This window comes from Lithobates pipiens, unplaced genomic scaffold, assembly GCF_037356315.1.
Source record: "Lithobates pipiens isolate NorthernLeopardFrog02 unplaced genomic scaffold, aLitPip1_a1.2 Scaffold_8, whole genome shotgun sequence".
Taxonomy (NCBI): domain Eukaryota; kingdom Metazoa; phylum Chordata; class Amphibia; order Anura; family Ranidae; genus Lithobates; species Lithobates pipiens.
In genome coordinates this window covers 231,094,012-231,115,291 of record NW_027507903.1, presented here as the reverse complement: position 1 = coordinate 231,115,291, position 21,280 = coordinate 231,094,012, and the positions used below count along the sequence as shown (strand labels likewise).

General features: G+C 38.6%; 1 protein-coding gene across 6 annotated transcripts in view; it reads left to right on the top strand.

The window, feature by feature from the left end:
• The window catches only part of SYT1 (synaptotagmin 1), an 834,437-nt gene that overhangs the window by 686,415 nt on the left and 126,742 nt on the right, over positions 1-21,280 (top strand). For all 6 annotated transcript variants that reach the window (XM_077473911.1, XM_077473912.1, XM_077473913.1 and 3 more), the window contains one exon: positions 6,329-6,496. In XM_077473911.1, the coding sequence (XP_077330037.1) occupies positions 6,329-6,496 (168 nt within the window). The remainder of the gene's footprint in view (positions 1-6,328; positions 6,497-21,280) is intronic.

Sequence of the window (21,280 nt, the reverse complement as noted above, 5' to 3'; positions counted from 1 at the left end):
TATTCTTCTACATATTTTTGGTAAAAAAAAAAATTGCGATTATTGATTGGTTTTCGCAAAAGTTATAGCGTTTACAAAATAGGGGATAGCTTTATGGCATTTTTATTAATAGTTTTTTTTATTAGTAATGGCGGCGATCAGCGATTTTTATTGTGACTGCGACATTATGGCAGACATATCGGACATTTTTGACACATTTTTGGGACCATTGTCATTTATACAACAATAAGTGCTATACAAATGCACTGATTCCTGTGTAAATGACACTGAAGTGAAGGGGTTAACCAGGGGGTGGCAGTGTAGGGGTAAGTGTTCCTAGGGGTGTGATACTAACTGTGGGGGGCTGGGCTTTGTGTTAGTGAACACTGATCTCTGCTCCAATCACATAGAGCAGAGATCAGTGTCACTTGTTGCTAGGCAGAACGGGGAGATGCTGTTTACAATGGCATCTCCCCGTTCAGCCTCCCCGTGAGACGATCGCAGGTATCTCCACGGTGATCGAGTCCGCGGGACCCGCGACCGGACTCACAAGGATCCCGTCTGGCATGCGAGCGCTTCGCCGGTGGCGCACATGTGATGGTAGGGCGGCATATAGAAATGGACGTACCTGTACGACAATATGCCTGCCCATGCCATTCTGCCGACGTACATCGGCGTGCGCTGGTCGGGAAGTGGTTAATATGCTGATAAACTTAGAAAGGGATATACTTTTCAACTTCTGATGTTAGTTAATAGCAATATATTTGTTACAGTAGCAGGTAACCCAAGATTACATCCTGGTTCAGTAGACCATGGGGTTGATTTACTAAAGGCAAATAGACTGTGCACTTTGCAAGTACAGTTGCTTCAGGAGTTAGAAAATGCTGACTTCCAACATCCAATCAATTGCAAGCAAAAATCGTGTTTTTCATTCTCCTTGCATGAGATTGGGTATTTTTGATAAAGTGAAGCTTTATATAATTTACTAAGCTCTGGAGAAACAACGCGTGCAGATTGCAACTGCACTTTCAAAGTGCACAGTCTTTGCCTTTGGTAAATCAACACCTATGTGTCAAAAATGAAAAGGACTGACATTGCATTGGCATGGTTTGCAAGCCTTTTCTTTTTTGAATAGATTTGGTTTATTACTCCCCTCTAGGAATGACGTTGCTCCTTGTACACAATATACAAATTAGATGCTAACTTTTTCAGAATATTACAATGACAGAGCAGTAGGGATCACAACACTTAAACATGGGAACACAGAATTGTTTGTGAACACTACCTTAATCTTTGGAAGTGATATACGCCTTTGCAACTGACTGGAAGGGTCAGCATTGCATAGCAGCGTTCCAATTATGTCATCACACAGTAACAACACCTTTGTAAGTACAGACATAAGATAATGACACATTTTCTAGAGTAGGTTTACTGATGTCTATATGTCAATTTTAGTTACCAAAATATTCAAAATTTGTTTAAGCAAACTAAAAACGAATCTTGCTCTTAGAATTTGCCAGGCAAGTAGGTAATTAATAGCAAGCAACCTTAATAATAATTTTCGAAAATGTTCTTGTTGCTTCTTTTTCTATGTTACACTTCAAACATACATATTAAAAGCTCTCTGATTACACCTATGAAGCTTTATCTCAACAAGCATCCATCCATTTGACTTCTTGAATATAAATCATATCTGTTTTTAATGGACCATCTCTTTAAAATGTTTTCCAAAGAGCATGTCTTGTTGTTCTTCAAACTCTGCAGTAATGCCACTGTTCATTCTGCAGTTATTCATTGAGACCTAGATACACAGTCTCTTGGAAGAGGAACATGGATGACAGCCAAAATACAAATAATATAAATAGAAATAATAAAAGACTATTATTAGATACTCAGCATGAAAATGAGTCACCCCAGATGAGTCATCTCTTTAGCTGCAATGATATCATAAAATACGGCATAATAAACATTAACAACATTTCAAATTAAAAAGGCACACTTTAAAACATAAACCAGTATGAGCCTATCACGATTTGTCTAAATAATGCATTGCTTTAAATGAATAATTAGAAGTCACTCATAGTTAGTACTTCTATAATTAGTAACATTGTGGATGACACAAAATGCATGGTATAGCAAGCAAAATATCTTTGGCCTTACCCCTTTCATAAATTCCAAGCTGTTTACAGTAATGCTATCAGAAATCTTGCTATATATGAAATTTAGGATGTAAAATAAAAAAAGTTAGAATTATGACTGTAAGGGCCGCTTCCCACTAGCGCAATGTCCAACATCGGACGTGATTCGCATCGTACTGCAGTGAAAATCACATACGATCTCTGTGCTACTCTGGCTGAATTTGCATTGCAATCAGACCAAACTCACAAAGGACCCTTGTTTTGGTCCATAGCAGAATAGGATAGAAAATTTGCAGTTCGCACTGCCATATGCAAACTGATTTGTGGGTGTCATTAACTTTCAATTGACACTCCCAGCAGTTTGCCTAGGGCAGTGCATTTGCAGGGTTCCCACGTCGCTGCGGTGTGAACCGAGCCTAAAAGTCCATTTCTGAACCTCAGTATATAATGAAAACAAACCTGACTATTTTTCAAAAATATAAGCAGCTACAGTGTAGGAACTAATGGAAACAAAAGAATTTGGGGTGATGTTCTATCCTGCATAGGCATCTCACCCTCTAGGGCAGTGATGGCGAATCTTGGCACCCCAGATGATTTGGATCTACATTTTCCATGATGCTCATGCACTCTGCAGAGCATCATAGGAAATGTAGTTCCAAAACAGCTGGAGTGCCAAGGTTCGCCATCACTGCTCTAGGGCCTAAAACATCATTTTTTTTCAAGAATAAAATATTATTTTTATATTTTAGTTGATAAATTCACAAACAATGTAACTTTATTTTACAAATAAGGGGAGCATAGACACCCTACTAAATCCTTATATACCAAGGGGGAGTAATATATGGTATGACCACCCTCAAACCAAAAATTATTATATCTGTTATTTTGCAAGTGAGATTGAATATACTACCAGAGCTGTGGTGGTTAATCAAAAATCACTGCTATAACCCATTGACTTTAAAGTCACAATTCATATCCAGATAAAAATCAATATAAAATCTAAACATTGGTGGCTGTCAGAAAATTAGATTTCTGAACCTACATCTTTTTCCAAACCATGTCCTGTATTGGTTTACAGTTTCAAAATATTTTCAAGATGAAGTAATCCAGACATTTGCCCTTCAAAAATACCCCACTAGTATAGAAAAATTCAGAAAAGGTTTACCTTTATCAATGACTTTAAAAGACTATACAAGAAAAAAAGCTGTTTTATTTGTACATTAGGCAAAAATATTAAAAAGCTCCACTGTCCATACAAGGACAACATTTCATGCTTAATGCATTTATTTTTTTAAGCATGGAATATATATAGTAAATACCATTACCATATGTAGAAAAGACGCAGTGGGGGTATTTACTAAAACGGAGCATGCTAAATTTGGTACAGCTCTGCAAATAAACCAGCTTCTGGGTTTTTATTGTGAAAGCTTAATAAAACAAGCTGAAGTTAGAAGCTGACTGGCTACCATGCACAACTGCACCATATTCTGGATGCTCTAGTTTTAGTAAATTGCCCCAAGTATTTCTCTTTTGCTTTAAAAATCCTGCCTGTTCTCATATTTTTTTTATTTAGTAAAATTCCACTTACATTTTTACAGCTCACTGAACATTATTGTTTGTATGTCAGATTAGTGAATGAAACCCATTAAAGCTCTTCAGTTGTGCCCATGTATAAACAATGAATTAACAGGTGAAGTGAAATTAATATGGTTTAACATTGTGTATTTCTTAACACCACTGTGTGCTGCCTAAATGTCCATTATAATATATGCTGTTATAAATATTAATGGAGACATTATATCATAGCTTTTCAGAAAAAACATTTGGTCCTATAATTCCCATTTAATTTTGACAAAATGGATTAATTAGTGTAAAGTAAACAAAGCATTTTAATTATATCTGTGTTAACTCAATCCCATAGCTGGTAGAGAAAATAAAGCACAATAAATGTCTCCCTGTGAAAAAGATCCCTTTCCTACACATGCTTAATCAAGCTTTGAAAAAGATGTACAATTTTATTTTTAAAAAATCACATATTCTGCACCGAGCCTCTTTAACAATAAATAAAAAGTTCTACAGTACGTTCCACATTCTGCTATAACTGGTTGCAACAGTACGTTCCACATTCTGCTATAACTGCTTAGCCAGATAGCACTCCTATGTGATTCATAGATCAATAGACCAATAAATCAGAAAACAGTGCAGCGCTAAGTCCAATGAAATATAGAAAATGTGGTGGCATTTACAGTGTGTGTAGACCTTATGTAAAAGGAGTCTAGCATAGGAGATGAGCATAAAATCTGGATGTTTTCATTCATAAAGGTGGATATCTAGTGAAAAACAAAATTGGGTGCAGCTCTGTATAGAAGCCAATATGTTTTTTTTTTGTTGTCAAAGCTTAATTGAACAAGCCGAAGTTAGGAGCTGCTTGGCTACCATACACAACTGCACCCTAGTGTGCTACATGAACCACTTATGCACATTTATCATTAACCTCCCTGGCGGTATGATTCAGTCTGGAATTAGGTGCTGAAAGTGGTACAATTATTTTGCATGGAAATCTGGCGTTTTATTTTGTAGTCCTGTAATTCTTAGGAATAACGCTCTTAAATCTGTTCAAACCAGAGTCTAGCAGACATCCCAGGTATGATAAAGTTTATAAAATAATAAAGAATAATAAAAAATATTCAATAATGTAATCAAATCCTAAAACACTGAAAAAGGGACACTTTTTGGTTGCTATGGACAATCTCCAAATTGCAGGCAGAAAAAACAGTATTTATAATATAAAAGTGCATGCAGGGCATTGCACAGACCACTAGGGACAAAGGGGTGTGTAATTTTGTAATACAGCACTGTAATCTGTAAGATTACAGTGCTGTGTGTGTTTTGTGTGTTTTTACTTTTTTGAATTTGCCGCCGTTCTCCGTTCCCGTGCGCCGTAACGTCGCAGGGAACGGAGCTCGGCGGCATTCGGCACTGTGAATCGAGCGGAGGACAGCTCGATCACACAGCGCGGGGGACATTGCTGGATCCAGGGGACAAGGTAAGTAACTCTCCTTGTGTCCTCCCCTGCATCCAGCGAAGCGATCCCGAGTCTGGCTCGGGGTTACCGCTCCTGCTAGTAAATTCCTAAACCGAGCCAGACTCGGGATTACCGCCAGGGAGATTAAGGATGTGGAATAGAAGATTATAATGGACTAGAACAAGGAGCACATACACATTTTATGTTTTTATTTGTTGGCACATGTCTGTATATTTATATAATTGAATTTATTTTAGATCGCCTTTTTCTATACCTTTTTTTGTTATATGTATTGTATTGGACTAATAATATAACTTGTTCCTACTTTTCTGGTTTGTTAGTGGAGATGGATTGGGACATTTTAATTGAAGTATGCTTATTTTTTTTAAAGAAACTGCATTATCTTGTAGAGTATAAAACTATTTAGCATATGATTGCACAGCTCTTCTAATTGTCAGTAAGTTCAATGTCCAAAGATGCTTTCCATAAGCTATAGATTGTGATGGCACCTCTAAGTGTTTTACTGTAATATTAATCCAATAATAATACTGACCTCCAGGTAGAAAAAACACCAATATATGAAAACACATGTTCATTAAAAACAATTAAAGTGTTATTTCACCTTTACAGAAAAAATGTACCCCCAGGTCCCTGCTGTTATTACCTCTGGGGATGCTGAGCCATCAGCACCCTGCAGGCTAGTCTAGTGGTCTGGGGATTTGAGGTCTACAAGTACATACATTTGAAATATTAGCCTCTTACAGTCCCTATACAATAGAGCTTGGAGTGGGAGAGGACGAAGCAGTATAAGAAGCTAATCATTTGTGATGCAATGCTCATGTGCAGCAAGGAGCACACTGATAGGAGGGCAAAGCAGAGTGACAGAAAGATAAACTCATCTGGTTCACCTTCACTGTCAAGTCAAAGACTGAAAGTAGGGGCAAGACATGCAATACTTTTATTACCTTTGTGCAGCAGAAAAAAATCTGGTTGTGCTTTCTTTCAGGGTTTGTGTAAATCGTATGGACACAATATGAGGGACAGAAATACAAATCCTTTTGGCAAATAAAACAACTACATTATACCTATTTCATTGGCATATATAGCAGTTTTTGTGGAGTAGCTTAAGGCTATTCTGCTTGTTTTGTAATGAATGCATAATAGTAACATTTGCATCTTTTAATAGGTGCCCTATGCTGAGCTGGGAGGCAAGACATTGGTGCTTACTGTTTATGACTTTGATCGATTCTCTAAACATGACCAAATTGGAGAGGTGAAGGTCCCTATGAACACTGTAGATTTTGGCCATGTGACTGAAGAGTGGCGGGATCTGCTCAGTGCAGAAAAAGAAGAGGTAAGGGAATATGCTTGTTCTTTTTTCAGATTTGTATGTGAATGTATGTAATATATAATATACTCCCATAAAGGGGGGCCCAGATATCTTTTCTTCCATGAGGTACATTACTGCTTGTTCCCAAAAAAGTAAAATGTATATAAACACACTTAAACTGTCATGATGCTTCCTCACCATCACAATGCTGTTTTGCTGCAGTACCTTTGCAAAATGACAGAATTCCTAGAGTTGCTGTAATGTATGCCACAGCCCTGGGGGATGTAATTGACCAAATATGATCATGATTATTATTTGGGTCATCCAGGATCCCTGGGACTGAAGTATTTATTACAGCAGTGCTGGGAATTCTGTCATTTAATGGTACCCGGAGGATCCTGAATTGATGAGGTCAGCCTCTCCTACACCTCTAACTCAGGACATGAACAGGTGATGCAAGGGCACAGAGTGGTGTGGTTACCTTGTAATTCTTGCTGGAGGCTGGTATGGGTAAACAGGGAAAGTATCAGCAGAGTCAGGCCAGGCATCAGGCAGAAGGTCAGCAGAGATTGCCCTGGCATTATCCAGATGATCAGCAGAGACTGTATGGGCTGCAGGAAGATGAACAGTAGCAGCTGGCTGGGCAGTAGGCCGATGATTAGAGAGGTAAGGCAAGCTGGCCTGGTAACTGATGATCAGATCAAGTATGATCATGTAGACAGAAGCATAAACAGAGGTCAGGCCAGAGTCAGTAATGGATGAGCAGGTCAGGAATAGAAGGAGTAAGCAGAAGCGTAGAAAAGTACAAGCCAGGGTCGGTACAGTTGGCATTCAGGTGAAGTCAGGGTAGGTTGGGTCAATAATGCATAGTCAGATATAGAGTAGCATATAGCAGGTTTCACAGGAATGTTGTACACAAGACTGTATTGGTCATGTACAGCAGATTAAAATAGCCTGCTTGGTGCCAACATTAGTGATAGATATGCACACATGTTCTCACGCACGTGTTCATGCTTGTGTGACTGTTAGTGCACAGATACTCAATACTCATCTCAATGCACCATTCAATTTGCTGCAATGCCCTTTCTGACAGAAACATTGTTAGACAACAGAGAAACATTGTAGTGTAGCAGTTCCTCATTATTTACGATGGATCTTCATACCTAAATAAAAAAAATTACATCATTTGGCAATGAAGATCCATCATTAATCATGATAAATCAATTATTAGAGGGGGTAATCCTGCACTCCCTTAATGCTCCTTGTGCTATAATCACCAATGCCAAATGTGAGGGCTGCAAACAAAATAATGTTTTCTCACACTCCCCTATAAACAAATAAATATATCCTTGTTGTGCCTCCTAAAAATCTCAATAAACATACATGAATAAACCATATATAATAAAATAAAATCCAATACAGTGTATTATGCATATACAATACAAAATGTAAAACAGTCTCTGGTGTTATTACCCTTTAAACATGTTTAATCTTTTCCCAACAATAACATACAATTAATTCCACCAGTCTCTATATGTTAATCTCTTCTATCCCATGATATCAGAGTGCACAAATCCCACCTTGAAGTGTCTTCAAAATTCAATCGCATATGTAGTGACTCCCACCAACTTTCTACCAATGCACTCATCTTCAGTCTTTAACCTTTTACTGTTTTCAGTACTCTAAAATAAAACTCTGTTTTCTGAAATAAAAAGTGCAGCCTTTTGACACATCTTACTTCTGCGCTGTCCTTCAGTGAAGATAGGTCTAGGATCCTCTCACTCCTTTTTTCTGCTGCCACCATCTCTGCTGCTTTTTCTAGGTCCCAAGAAGATCTTCTTTGGCCATTGGATGGTCACTTTAGGCACACAAGGTCAATTGTCCCCAGCACTCAGCTTTACTCTTAGTATGACTAGAAAGGCAAATAAGTTGCCCGGATAGAGGAGTAGTAAGCTATATCAAAGATTGTGCCGTAAGACTGTAAGGTGTTCCAGCTATTGAAATGAGAAGTCAGCTCATCAAGAAAAAAATGGAACAGATATAATAGTGTGCATACATTTAAAAATAAACTGTTCGTGGAAATGTCCTTATGCCCCATCCCTGGTTAAACACAACTTTGTACCTCTTACTTTATATCACTCTGTTTATCTCTAGCTCAGCTGTTAAGTGTCCTTGAAAATAGTGTTTTACCCCTATCTCTGTTATAGTAGCTCACCTGAATGTCACTCCCCAATATTCTGAGTTTATTATCTTATAAATAAATTCCTTATCCTGCCCGAGTGAACACAATTGCTCATGATATAATCCCCCCTTGGACTAATACTTCCTCCTTACTTTGTTGTTGAACCAGCCAAAGGGGCTTATTAATTAAGACAGCGAACAGCTAAATGATAAACATAGTGCAGCAATAAACCAGATATACGGTGGTGTTCATAAGTTTACACACCCTGGCAGAATTTATGATTTGTTGGCCAATTTTCAGAGAATATACATGATAACACAAAAACTTTTCTTTCACTCATGGTTAGTGTTTGGCTGAAGCCATTTATTATCAATCAACTGTGTTTACTCTTTTTAAGTTGTAATGGCAACAGACACTACCCATTGCCATTCAACCCCCTTTGTGTCAACTTGTGTGCATGTTATCAGGCTAAAATCACCAGGGTATGTAAACTTTTGATCAGGGTCATTTGGGTAGTTTCTGTTGCCATTATGATTTATAAAGTGTAAAGAGTAAGAGTAAAGAGTAAACACCATGTTTGTTTCTTTATCTGTTTTCCATTTAACAAGTATTTTTTAAATTTTTATTTTTATTTTCTAGTGCAGCAAGATGTAGTGTCAGGAGAAAATGCATTGTTTTTAACTGCTAGCTTTAACTAGCTAGCCAGAAGATTTTAGCCCCTTCATGACCAGAGCGCTTTTTGTGATTCAGCACTGCACCGCTTTAACTGAGAATTGCACAGTCGTGCGACATGGCTCCCAAACAAAATTGATGTCCTTTTTTTTCCCACAAATAGAGCTTTCTTTTGGTGGTATTTGATCACCCCTGCGGTTTTTATTTTTTGCGCTATAAACAAAAAAGAGTGACAGTTTTGAAAAAAACGCATTCTTTTTTACATTTTGCTATAATAAATATCCCCCAAAAATATATAAAAAAATATTTTTTTCCTCAGTTTAGGCCGATACGTATTCTTCTACATGTTTTTGGGGAGAAAAAAATCGCAATAATCATTTATTGATTGGTTTGCCCAAAAGTTATAGCGTTTACAAAATAGCTGATAGTTTTATGGCAATATATATTATTTTATTTTTTTACTAGTAATGGTGGTGATCTGCGATTTTTATCGTGACTGTTACATTATGGCAGACACGTTGTACATTTTTAACACATTTTTGGGACCATTGTCATTATACAGCAATTAGTACTATACAAATGCACTGATTCCTGTGTAAATGACACTGGCCATGAAGGGGTTGACCACTAGGGGGCAGGGTAAGCATTTAAGCATGTATTGATTGGTTTGTGCAAAAGTTATAGTGTTTACAAAATAGGGGATAGTTTTATGGCATTATATATTATTTTTTTTTTTTTTACTAGTAATGTCGGCGATCTGCGATTTTTATCATGACTGTGACATTATGGCTGACACGTTGGACACTTTTGACACATTTTTGGGACCATTGTCATTTATACAGCAATCAGTACTATACAAATGCACTGATTCCTGTGTAAATGACACTGGCCATGAAGGGGTTAACCACTAGGGGGCAGGGTAGGGGTTAAGTGTGTCCTGGAGCATGTTTCTAACTGTGGGGGGGGGCATGGCTACATGTGACATGTCACTGATCTCTGCTCCCGATCACAGGGAGCAGAGATCAGTGACACTGACACTAGGCAGAATGGGGTGATGCTTGTTTACATTAGCATCTCCCCATTCTTCCTCCCGTGAGACGATCGTGGGTATCCCTGTGGCGATCGAGTCCGCGAGACCTGTGACCCGACTCACGGAGGTCCCGGGGGTGGCATGCGCCTTCCCCGGGGGCAAATTTAAAGGGACGTACCTGTGCGCTCATTTGCCTCTCTGTGCCATTCTGCTGGCGTACATAGGTGTGCACCGGGCAGGAATCGTTTAAAAGGGCCCGCTTACACTAATGAATTTTGTTGCAGTGCAATAAAGTGACTTTGTTGCTAAATTAAAAATTGAAAGCCGAATTATCTTGCAGAAGAAGAGATTTATACAAACGTATATCTGTTTGTGGAATATTTACTCTGTTGAAAAGTAGCTGGTAGAGTCTTTACATCCAACATATCTCCAAGTGTGTTGGATACATGGTGCTCCCATGCAATCTGTGGTTCCCCTTGCTGGCTTGTATCTCACTACAGGAAACATAAGCGACATAAAGGCCAGTGGAAGCTTCCAACACTCCTGAAATTTGGATGTGAAAATTCTGCCAGTATCTTTTCTACATTTTTGGGTGCTTGGGCAGTGACACAAATCATTCAGTTCAGCTAGCCATGCATTTCATTCATTAGCTAACCATGCATTTCTGTTATAAACCAACGTTAAAACTGGTAATAGATGGATCAAAATCTCATCTATGACCATTTTGGCTAGAAAGAAGTCACTCTAATGATTAGCTTCTCTCAAATTGAAGTGTTGAAATTCTTGTTCGATCAGCTCAGCAGATGATTGGCTGCAGATCTGATCAGTGTATTCTGACATCATAGGAGTTCCAGCTGTCAGAATACAGTAGCACAGTTAGGAGGATTTTTCCATCGACCTTGATTGTGTAGATCGGAAGAATTCATTTGTTTTCTTTTTTTTTTTTGATCAACTGGCTGACTGATCAAAATCTCATAGCAGACTGAAGAATAGCAACCTAAATCTGCACTTTTTTTGTTTTAAGGGTAAGTGCCAGGCTTCCTTTGAATGAAAAAACATGTATGATAAAGCTTAATAATTAGTTATGTCAACATATTAAAGCTAATCTGAGCTATTTTTATTTTATTTAATTAGAACTATATATGTAAATTCCTCAAAAGAATATATTTAATTAGGTATTTTATTATGCATCAATGCACAATCTCTTTATTCTTCATAATCGTATCGCATCTGGAGGATAAATGTAATTACTCCCAATATGAAGCTTTACTTCTATGGCAATACACCTTTTTTAATATACCATTAAGCTTCCACCATTCTCTGTAATGCTTGGCCATCCACTGTAAAGGTCATTTTGTTATTCAGGCTCATACATGCTATTATCTCCAGATCACTTTTCCTATTCATTTTATTACACACACAGCTCAAGCTTAGATAAAGAAAACCACCGTGAATGTATGCTTTTTAGTCAAGTCAAGAAAACTGAAGGATAAAGGAGCAAAACATGATTTATTTCAATTCAGTTTTTGCAATTAAATCTAAAGCTAAACACAATATAAAAACATTAGTTTCCAAATCAAAAAAGGCAAATTGTGTTGATTGACTTCCGTACAACCAGCTTGTCCATACATGGATTGAAATTCAGCCGGTCCCTGCTGAACCAGCTGAATTTCAATCCATGTATGACCAGCTTTATTAAGTGTAGAAACTTCCATATGGTTAAAACACAATTGTACAATAATTAATTGAATGTATATTCTTTAGATCATCAAGAGACCTAATGCATGGGCTACAGTCTATGCCAGGTCAGATGCAATCCTTTCCTCTTCCAAGGCTAATGCAAAGTACAGTACTTGGAGGCTTACTAGGCATACATGACCTGGGGTTGAGGTACACAAATATTACAGAATTTGTTGGGTAAAATGAAATCAAGGTGAGGTATAGTGAATTATAGACAGAAGGGATAGCACAGCAGCATTGGAAACACAAAGAAAGAGAAAGTGAATGCAAGGTTGAACCTATAACTATCGTTATAAATATGAAGTAGAATATTTTCTTCATCTCCAAGTTGTAGTGCTAGTAACAACACATTTTTATGTTTAGATTGTATTAGAAAATATTCTGTATGTTTACTGAAATCTATGTGGATATGTTAATTTGTAAAAAGCATATACCTGTATTTTGTCTTTACTAATTACATTATTCAAGTGTCATTTAGTAGATGTTTTTTTTTTTACCATATACAACTATGAAGAGATTTTGTTAAGTTTGCCAAAGAAAGCTTGCTAGATATACAGTTATTAAATATATTTTATTTTTCTCTAGACATCACATGAACTAGAGATGAGAAAATTGATTGTTCACATTTAAAATTCTACTAGACTAGACACGTTTGAAATTGCTTAAGTTTTTCAAATAGAGGTCAATCATTTGCATTCTGCCAATATGTATCTCTTCAACCTCTTTCATAAGTTTTATTACGTTTTTCAAAAAAGGATGTATGATGCCACCCCTGAAGATACCAGCCTGGCAAACATACTGTTACATGTAAGACTAAAGGTGCAAGAATGCAAGCCTTGCAAGCCTGTTTTAACCACTTCATATTGAGCCTATTCTGGCACTTCTCTCCTACATGTAAAAATCATATTTTTTTGCTAGAAAATTACTTAGAACCCCCAAATATATATGTTTTTTGCAGGAAAAAAACGGTTTCATGAATTAAAAAATAATAAAACAGTAAAGTTAGCCCTTTTTCTGTATAATGTGAAAGATGATGTTACGCCGAGTAAATAGATACCTAACATGTCACGCTTTAAAATTGCTCAAACTCATGGAATGGCGCCAAACTTTGGTACTTAATAATCTCTGTAGGTGGCGCTTTGAACATTTTTACAGGTTACCAGTTTAAAGTTACAGAGGAGATCTAGTGCTAGAATTGTTGCACACGCTCTAATGCATGCGTCAATACCTCACATGTGTGGTTTGAACGGCGTTTACATATGTGGGCGGGACTTACATGTGCATTCACTTCTGTACGCGAGCTACCGGGGACATGGGAGTTTTACATTTTTTATTTTTTTATTTTACTTAATTTTTTTTACTTTTTTTGATCACTTTTATTCCTTTCAAAAGGAATGTAAAGATCCCTTGTAATAGGAATGGTGTGTGACAGGTCCTCTTTATGGAGAGATACGGGGTCAATAAGACCCCACATCTCTCCTCCAGGCTGGAAAGCATGAGATTGGGGAAAAAAATCACCATCATCTCATGCTGACAGCCTCGATCACGACTTTGTTTATTTCCGGGAACCTGGGTGTGATGTCATAATGTCACGCCCGGGCCTCCGATGGTCATAGAGATGACTGGTGACCATCTGGTCACCGGAAATCTCTATGCTCATCATCCGGCGGTGGGTGATTCTTTCTCTGGGCCCCCGATGGCACGGGAGAGCTCAGAGAAGCACCGGATGGTGGCAGGAGGGGGGTGTCCCCTTCTGTCGCCTATAAGAACAATCAAGCGGTGGAACTGCCCCTATGCTCATTCTTATCGTGCACAGCATTGCCAGCCGGAAAGAATCATAACTGAATGATGCCTGCAGCTGCAGGCATCATTCAGATATTCCCGCTCAATGTCAAGTGCATCATATGACGCCCTACAGTATTGAATTGGTTAAAATGCTCTTAAATGCAAATACGGCAAAGTGCTGCTACACTCGGCATGTAAACGCGGCTAAACTGACGTTTTTAAATGTCGGATTCTAGCTATCAAGTTAACTCATTCAGGAGAGGTTATACATGTCCCATGTACATGAAGCCTTACTGGTAAATGGGGGTCAGAACTCATTCAGTGCTGAAGGTCACACAGACTTAACCACTTCAATACTAAGGGCATCATATGACACCCTTGACATTGAGTGGGAATATCTGAATGATGCCTGCAGCTACAGGCATCATTCAGTTATCATTCTTTCCGGCTGGTGATTCTGTGCATGATAAGAATGATCATAGCAGCAGTTCCGTGCCATCGGGGGCCCGGAGAAAGAATCACCCGCCACCGGATGATGAGTATAAAGATAACTAGATGGTCACCAGTCATCTCTATGACCATCGGAAGGCCCGGGCGCGACATTATGATGTCACCCCTGGGTTCCCGGAAATAAACAAAGCCGCTATCATGGCTGTCAGCTTGAGATTGATGATTTTTTTTCCCAAACTCATGCTTTCCAGCCTGGGGAGGAGATGTGGGGTCTCATTGACTCAGTATCTCTCCATAAAGAGGACCTGCCACATACCATTCCTATTACAAGAGATGTTTACATTACTTTTAATAGGAATAAAAGTGATAAAAAAAAATGTAAAATAAAATTAAGTAAAATAAAAAAAAAAAAAAATGTAAAACGCCCCTGTCCATGGTAGCTCACATACAAAAGCGAATGCACATGTAAGTCCCACCCACATATGCAAACGCCGTTCAAACCACACATGTGAGGTATTGACGTATGCATTAGAGTGTGTGCAACAATTCTAGCACTAGATCTCCTCTGTAACTCTAAACTGGTAACCTGTAAAAATTTTCAAAACGCCGCCAATGGAGATTATTAAGTACCGAAGTTTGGCTCCATTCCATGAGCAAGCACAATTTTAAAGCGTAACGTGTTAGGTATCTATTTACTCGGCGTAACATCATCTTTCACATTATACAAAAAAATTGGGCTAACTTTACTGTTTTGTTATTTTTTAATTCATGAAACCGTTTTTTTTTTTTTTTAAAAAGGCGTTTGAAAATTATTGCGCAAATACCGTGCAAGATAAAAAGTTGCAATGACCGCCATTTTATTCCCTAAGGTGTCTGCTAAAAAAACATATATAACCCTTTCATGACTAAGCCTATTTTTGGAATTTGGTGTTTACAAGTTAAAATCCATATTTTTTGCTAGAAAATTACTTGGAACCCCCAAATATTATATATATTTTTTTAGCAGAGACTCTAGAGAATAAAACGGCGATTGTTACAATATTTTATGTCACACGGTATTTGCGCAGTGGTGTTTTAAACGCAACTTTTTGGGAAAAGGGACACTTTCATGAATAAAAAAAAAACAAAACAGTAAAATTAGCCCAATTTTTTTGCGTAATGTGAAAGATAATGTTACGCCAAGTAAATAGATACCAAACATGTCACTCTTTATAATTGCGCGCACTTGTAGATTGACGACAAAGTACGGTACCTAAAAATCTCAATAGGCGACGCTTTAAATTTTTTTTACGGTTACCAGGTTAGCGTTACAGAGGAGGTCTAGTGCTAGAATTATTGCTCTCGCTCTGACGATCGCGGCGATACCTCACATGTGTGATTTGAACACCGTTTACATACGCGGGCGCGACTTCCGTATGCGTTTTCTTTGCTTCGCGAGCTCGCGGGGACGGCGGGCGCTTTAAAAAATTTTATTTTATTTTTTTATTTATTTTATTTATTTTAAAATGACTAAATTGTTTAAAAAAAAAAATTGATCACTTTTATTGCTGTCACAAGGAATGTAAACATCCCTTGTGACAGTAATAGGTGGTGACAGGTCCTCTTTATGGAGGGATCGGGGGTCTAAAAGACCCCCCACCCCTCCTTTACACTTCAATGTATTCAGATCGCCGAAAACGGCGATTCTGAATACCGGATATTTTTTAAAAACCGGCACCATTGGCAGCCGAGTAAACGGGAAGTGACGTCATGACGTCGCTTCCGTGTTTACGGTGAGGAGACTGGAATGAAGCCGATTACGGCTTCATTCCAGTTCCTCCGCAGCAGCCGGAGGCGTCGGATCACTGATCGGTGCTCCCGATCGAGCGGGAGCACCGGTAACAGCGGCGAGAGGCGGCGGGAGGGGGGACGTCCCCTCCCGCTCCTCCGGCATAACAGTCGAGTGGCTTTTAGCCGCATCGGTTGTTATGCCTGGATAGCCAATCGCCTGCTGCAAAAAACGGTACTGGGATGATGCCTGCAGGTGCGGGCATCATCCCGGTATAACCCCCGGAAGCTGAGTACGCATATCTGCGTACGCTCGGCGGGAAAGGGATAATATTTGGGGGTTCTGAGTAATTTTATAGCAAAAAAAATTATGATTTTTACATGTAGGAGAGAAGTGGCAGAATTTTTTTTTGTTAAAATGAAAAACATCTGTAAACGAAACTCTGCTAAATGTGAGTTACAGCGTTTAGCAACATTTACAAGCTGTTACAGGCATTTGGCATTTCAAATCCCCCTGAACATTGGTCCTGAACACATTTTTTGGCGTTCCAAAAAATGCTTCTAAACTCAACTGCCTAGAAACTACTATAAACGACCCTGTGTACATGTACTGATAAGATAACATAGAGGAGAGTTCAGGGGCAGATGAAAAAAATGCCCAACTGAAACTAAACGTCCATTTACCAGCAGCGGTGTACATGAGGCTTTATCCATAGATGTTGGCTTTAGTTTTAGGATGTTCATTCTTCATCTGTCCTATGCTAGGTGTACTCTTCTGTCAAACAAAAAAAATAAATGCTGTCAGTAATTGAAAGTCAGCTACAAAACTATCCTCAATGTTACGTAGCTTAAAAAAATGTATATACTGGGCATTCTAGAACCTACAACACTTCATTTTAAATTGCTATTTTAAGAAGTGCTTTGCTACAGCCATGATCAAGAGTCTGCTGAGACAAAGGGCAGATAAAAAGTACTATTTTTAAGACCCAATCAATAGGAGCACATGAAATGTGAGTTAGAAATAGAAATATAGTGTAAAAACGGCATATGTTGTACTGATAGCTCAAACAAGTCTAAGAAGCTTGACTGTTCCATAGTGTCTGACATTTGATAAAGGAAATATAATTTTCCTAACACACTTGTTAGGGATACTATTTTTTAACCCTTTCATGACTAAGCCTATTTTTGGAATTTGGTGTTTACAAGTTAAAATCCATATTTTCTACTAGAAAATTACTTGGAACCCCCAAACATTATATATATATTTTTTAACAGAGACTCTAGAGAATAAAACAGCGATTGTTGCATTATTTTATGTCACACGGTATTTGCGCAGCGGTGTTTTAAATGCAACTTTTTGGGAAAAGGGACACTTTCATGAATTAAAAAAAAAAAAACAGTAAAATTAGCCCAATTTTTTTACATAATGTGAAAGATAATGTTACGCCAAGTAAATAGATACCAAACATGTCACACTTTATAATTGCATGCACTTGTGGATTGGCGACAAAGTACGGTACCTAAAAATCTCAATAGGCGACGCTTTAAACATTTTTTACGGTTACCAGGTTAGCGTTACAGAGGAGGTCTAGCGCTAGAATTATTGCTCTCGCTCTGACGATCACGGCAATACCTCACATGTGTGATTTGAACACCGTTTACATACGCGGGCGCGACTTCCGTATGCGTTTTCTTTGCTTCGCGAGCTCGCGGGGACGGCGGGCGCTTTAAAAAATTTTTTTTTTTAATTTATTTTAAAATGACTAAATTGTTTAAAAAAAAAAAATTGATCACTTTTATTGCTGTCACAAGGAATGTAAACATCCCTTGTGACAGTAATAGGCGGTGACAGGTACTCTTTATGGAGGGATCGGGGGTCTAAAAGACCCCCCACCCCTCCTTTAGACTTCAGTGTATTCAGATCGCCGAAAACGGCGATTCTGAATACCGGATATTTTTTTAAAACCGGCGCCATTGGCAGCCGAGTAAACGGGAAGTGACGTCATGACGTCGCTTCCGTGTTTACAATGAGGAGACTGGAACGAAGCCGATTACGGCTTCGTTCCAGTTCCTCCCCAGTGGCCAGAGGCATCGGATGGCGAATCGGTGCTCCCAATCGAGCGGGAGCACCGGTAACAGCGGCGGGAGGCGGCGGGAGGCGGCGGGAGGCGGCGGGAGGCGGCGGGAGGGGGGGACGTCCCCTCCCGCTCCTCCGGCATAACAGCCGAGCGGCTTTTAGCCGCATCGGTTGTTATGCCTGGATAGCCAATCGCCCGCTGAACAAAACGGTACCGGGATGATGCCTGCAGGTGCGGGCATCATCCCGGTATACCCCCGGAAGCCGAGTACGCACATCTGCGTACGCTCGGCGGGAAAGGGTTAAATATCTCTTTAACACAACAATCCCTATTGTAGCAGGTCCTTGGCGTCATTATAAAAAACATTTTTTTTAATGGTTTGTAGAATGCTTGACAAAACATGCATACATCTAATGATAAATAAAACCACTTTATACCCATTTTTATTAGACTGTATAGCTATAGAATCCAGAAAAGGATAATGATTCACATTGCTAGCTGTCGTGTCCTTTAACCACTTGCGGACCTCCCCACATATATTTACTTCGTAGGTACGCGATCTGGCATTTCCAGGTCTGGGGGGCTGGCGACCTGTTCCTGCTGTGTATAATCACAGTGCCCAGCGGATGGTACCACGGACTCGATGTCCACCGGCACTCCCAATTACACAGTACAGAGGCAGAATGACAATCTGCCTATGTAAACAAGACAGATTATCGTTCTGTCAGAGGGGGAGGTACTAATCCTGTGTTTTTGCTAAGCAGGAACATGGAACTCTGCCTTCCCCTAGTCAAAGCACCACCCCCACAGTCAGTAAACACAACTTAGGCATACATTTAACCCTTTTATCGCCTCTGATGTTAACTCCTTCCCTGCCAGTGTCATTAGAACAGTGACAGTGCATATTTTTTTAGAACTGCATTAGTTTCACTGATCCCAAAATGTGTCAAAAGTGTCAGTTAGGCATTTGATTTGTCTACTGCAATATCGAAGTCTCGCTAAAAGTCGCTGATCGCTGCATCTATTAGTAAAGAAACTTTTTTTTTAATTTTATAAAAATATCCCGTTTGTAGACGCTATAGCTTTTGCGTAAATCAATATAGGCTTATTGGGATATTTATTGGGATATTTTTTCTACCAAAAATATGTAGCAGAATACATATTGGCCTAAAATTTTTACATTTTTTATTTGGTGTGTTCTATAGCAAAAATTTTTAAAATATAAATCTGTTTATAACGCAAAAAATAAATACCGCAAAGATGATCAAATGCCACCAAAAGAAAGCTATAGCTGTGGGAAAAAAGCGCATACATTTTGTTTGGGTATAGCGTCGCAGTACCGTGCAATTGTCAGTTAAAGCGACGCAGTGCCGTATCACAAAAAATGGCCTGGTCATTGAGCAGCCAAATTTTCCGGGGCTGAAGTGGTTAAGGATGCACCAATACCAATTTTTTAAGACCAGGTATGGGTACCGATACTTTTTCTTAAGTACTCACCGATACCAATTACCAATATCTATTTTTAGTGTTATGTGACAGCTTTTATTAGGGCTTGTTCACACCAAACATACATGAAAACTGATAGGAAAAATGCACAGATTTCACATCAGTTGTCATGTGATTTTCAGTAAGATTTTACAGCCTGTTCACATATGCACAGACCAGCCGGAGTGTGATTTAAAAAAGAGTCCTGTGCAATTTCAGTCTGGTTCAGGTGTGATTTCTAATCTCATACACTACAATACACATTGGAATTGCACCTAAACCTCTGAATGAAATCGCACCAGATTGGGCTTTAAAATCACACTGCAAACTGACCAGCACAAATGTGAACTGAGTCTGAAGGTATCGGTTTTAGTATCGGAGCATTTGCATGCATACAAGTACTCGTGCAAATGCTTAGTATCGGCACCTATACCAGTATCGTATTGGTGCAACACTGCAACTGAATAGATCTGGCAAAAAATATACAAGGCTCACCAAGACTCAAAAAAATGCATGCCTCTCAGATTTCAACAATATTTGCTTATTTCAGAGTCAAGCTTTAAGTAGATGTTGCCTATGGCATCATGTACTGATGGCAAATTAGCTGTTTACTTTGCAAGGGATTTTTTATTTGGCTTAGTGAATATGGTGAACATAAGGTAACAAATTTTACTTTGCAAAGATCACCCATGATGAAAATCTACACAGTTTCACTAAGGAAAAAATCCATTGTAAATTGAAATTCTGTGAAAGTAAACAGCTCCAAGTGGCAAAATAAACAATAGATTCAGAGATATAGATGGTTAAAGTCATATGTGCATCTCTATTTTTCTTGTAAATGTACAGCTGAAACTTTCTACTTTTCTGCCTTAAACCTCTCACAATTAGATATAAAGGCATATTCCAATGCCACTGGCACACTGACATGTTCCAGTCACATAATGGCACATGGCAGTGTTTGCAACAGATATGCTACAAATATTATTACTATATTAAAATATATAGATATCTAGTACAGTATATGACTAATGCTTATAAGCAGTGATTAATAGTCAGGTATCACTCTGTAGAGCATAAAATCCTTGTTTAGACACAGAAATTGTGATCCATATTCATGCAGATGAAGTCACTGATACCTGCATGCATTATTAAGTAGTTCCACAAATCAAACTAGCACAAGCAATTGCAAAGCTTAATAATGATTTCAGACATGGCAGCAGAAACAATAGCAAAGCTTTCAAGCATTCAGTTCACAAAAGGCACTTGGGAGCTAAATAAAACATGCATATATCATACATTTTAGGAATACAACTAGGGGCATCAATGATCAAGAATGATCTACAGTGGGGGTCCTGGTAGATCATAGAACTAATAGGGATGGGCGAACGGTTTGGCCCAAGCATAAGTTCGGGCTGAACTTTGGTTGTTCTGGTGTTCTGAAGAACACCGAACAATATGCAGTGTTCAGGGCAAATTTAAAAGCCGCCAAAACACCATTAAAATCTATGGGACATTAACATGAAAAATCAAAAGTGTTAATTTTTAATTTTAAAGGCTTATATGAAAGTTATTGTCATAAAAAGTATTTGGGGACCCGGGTCCCAGGAGACATTCGGGGG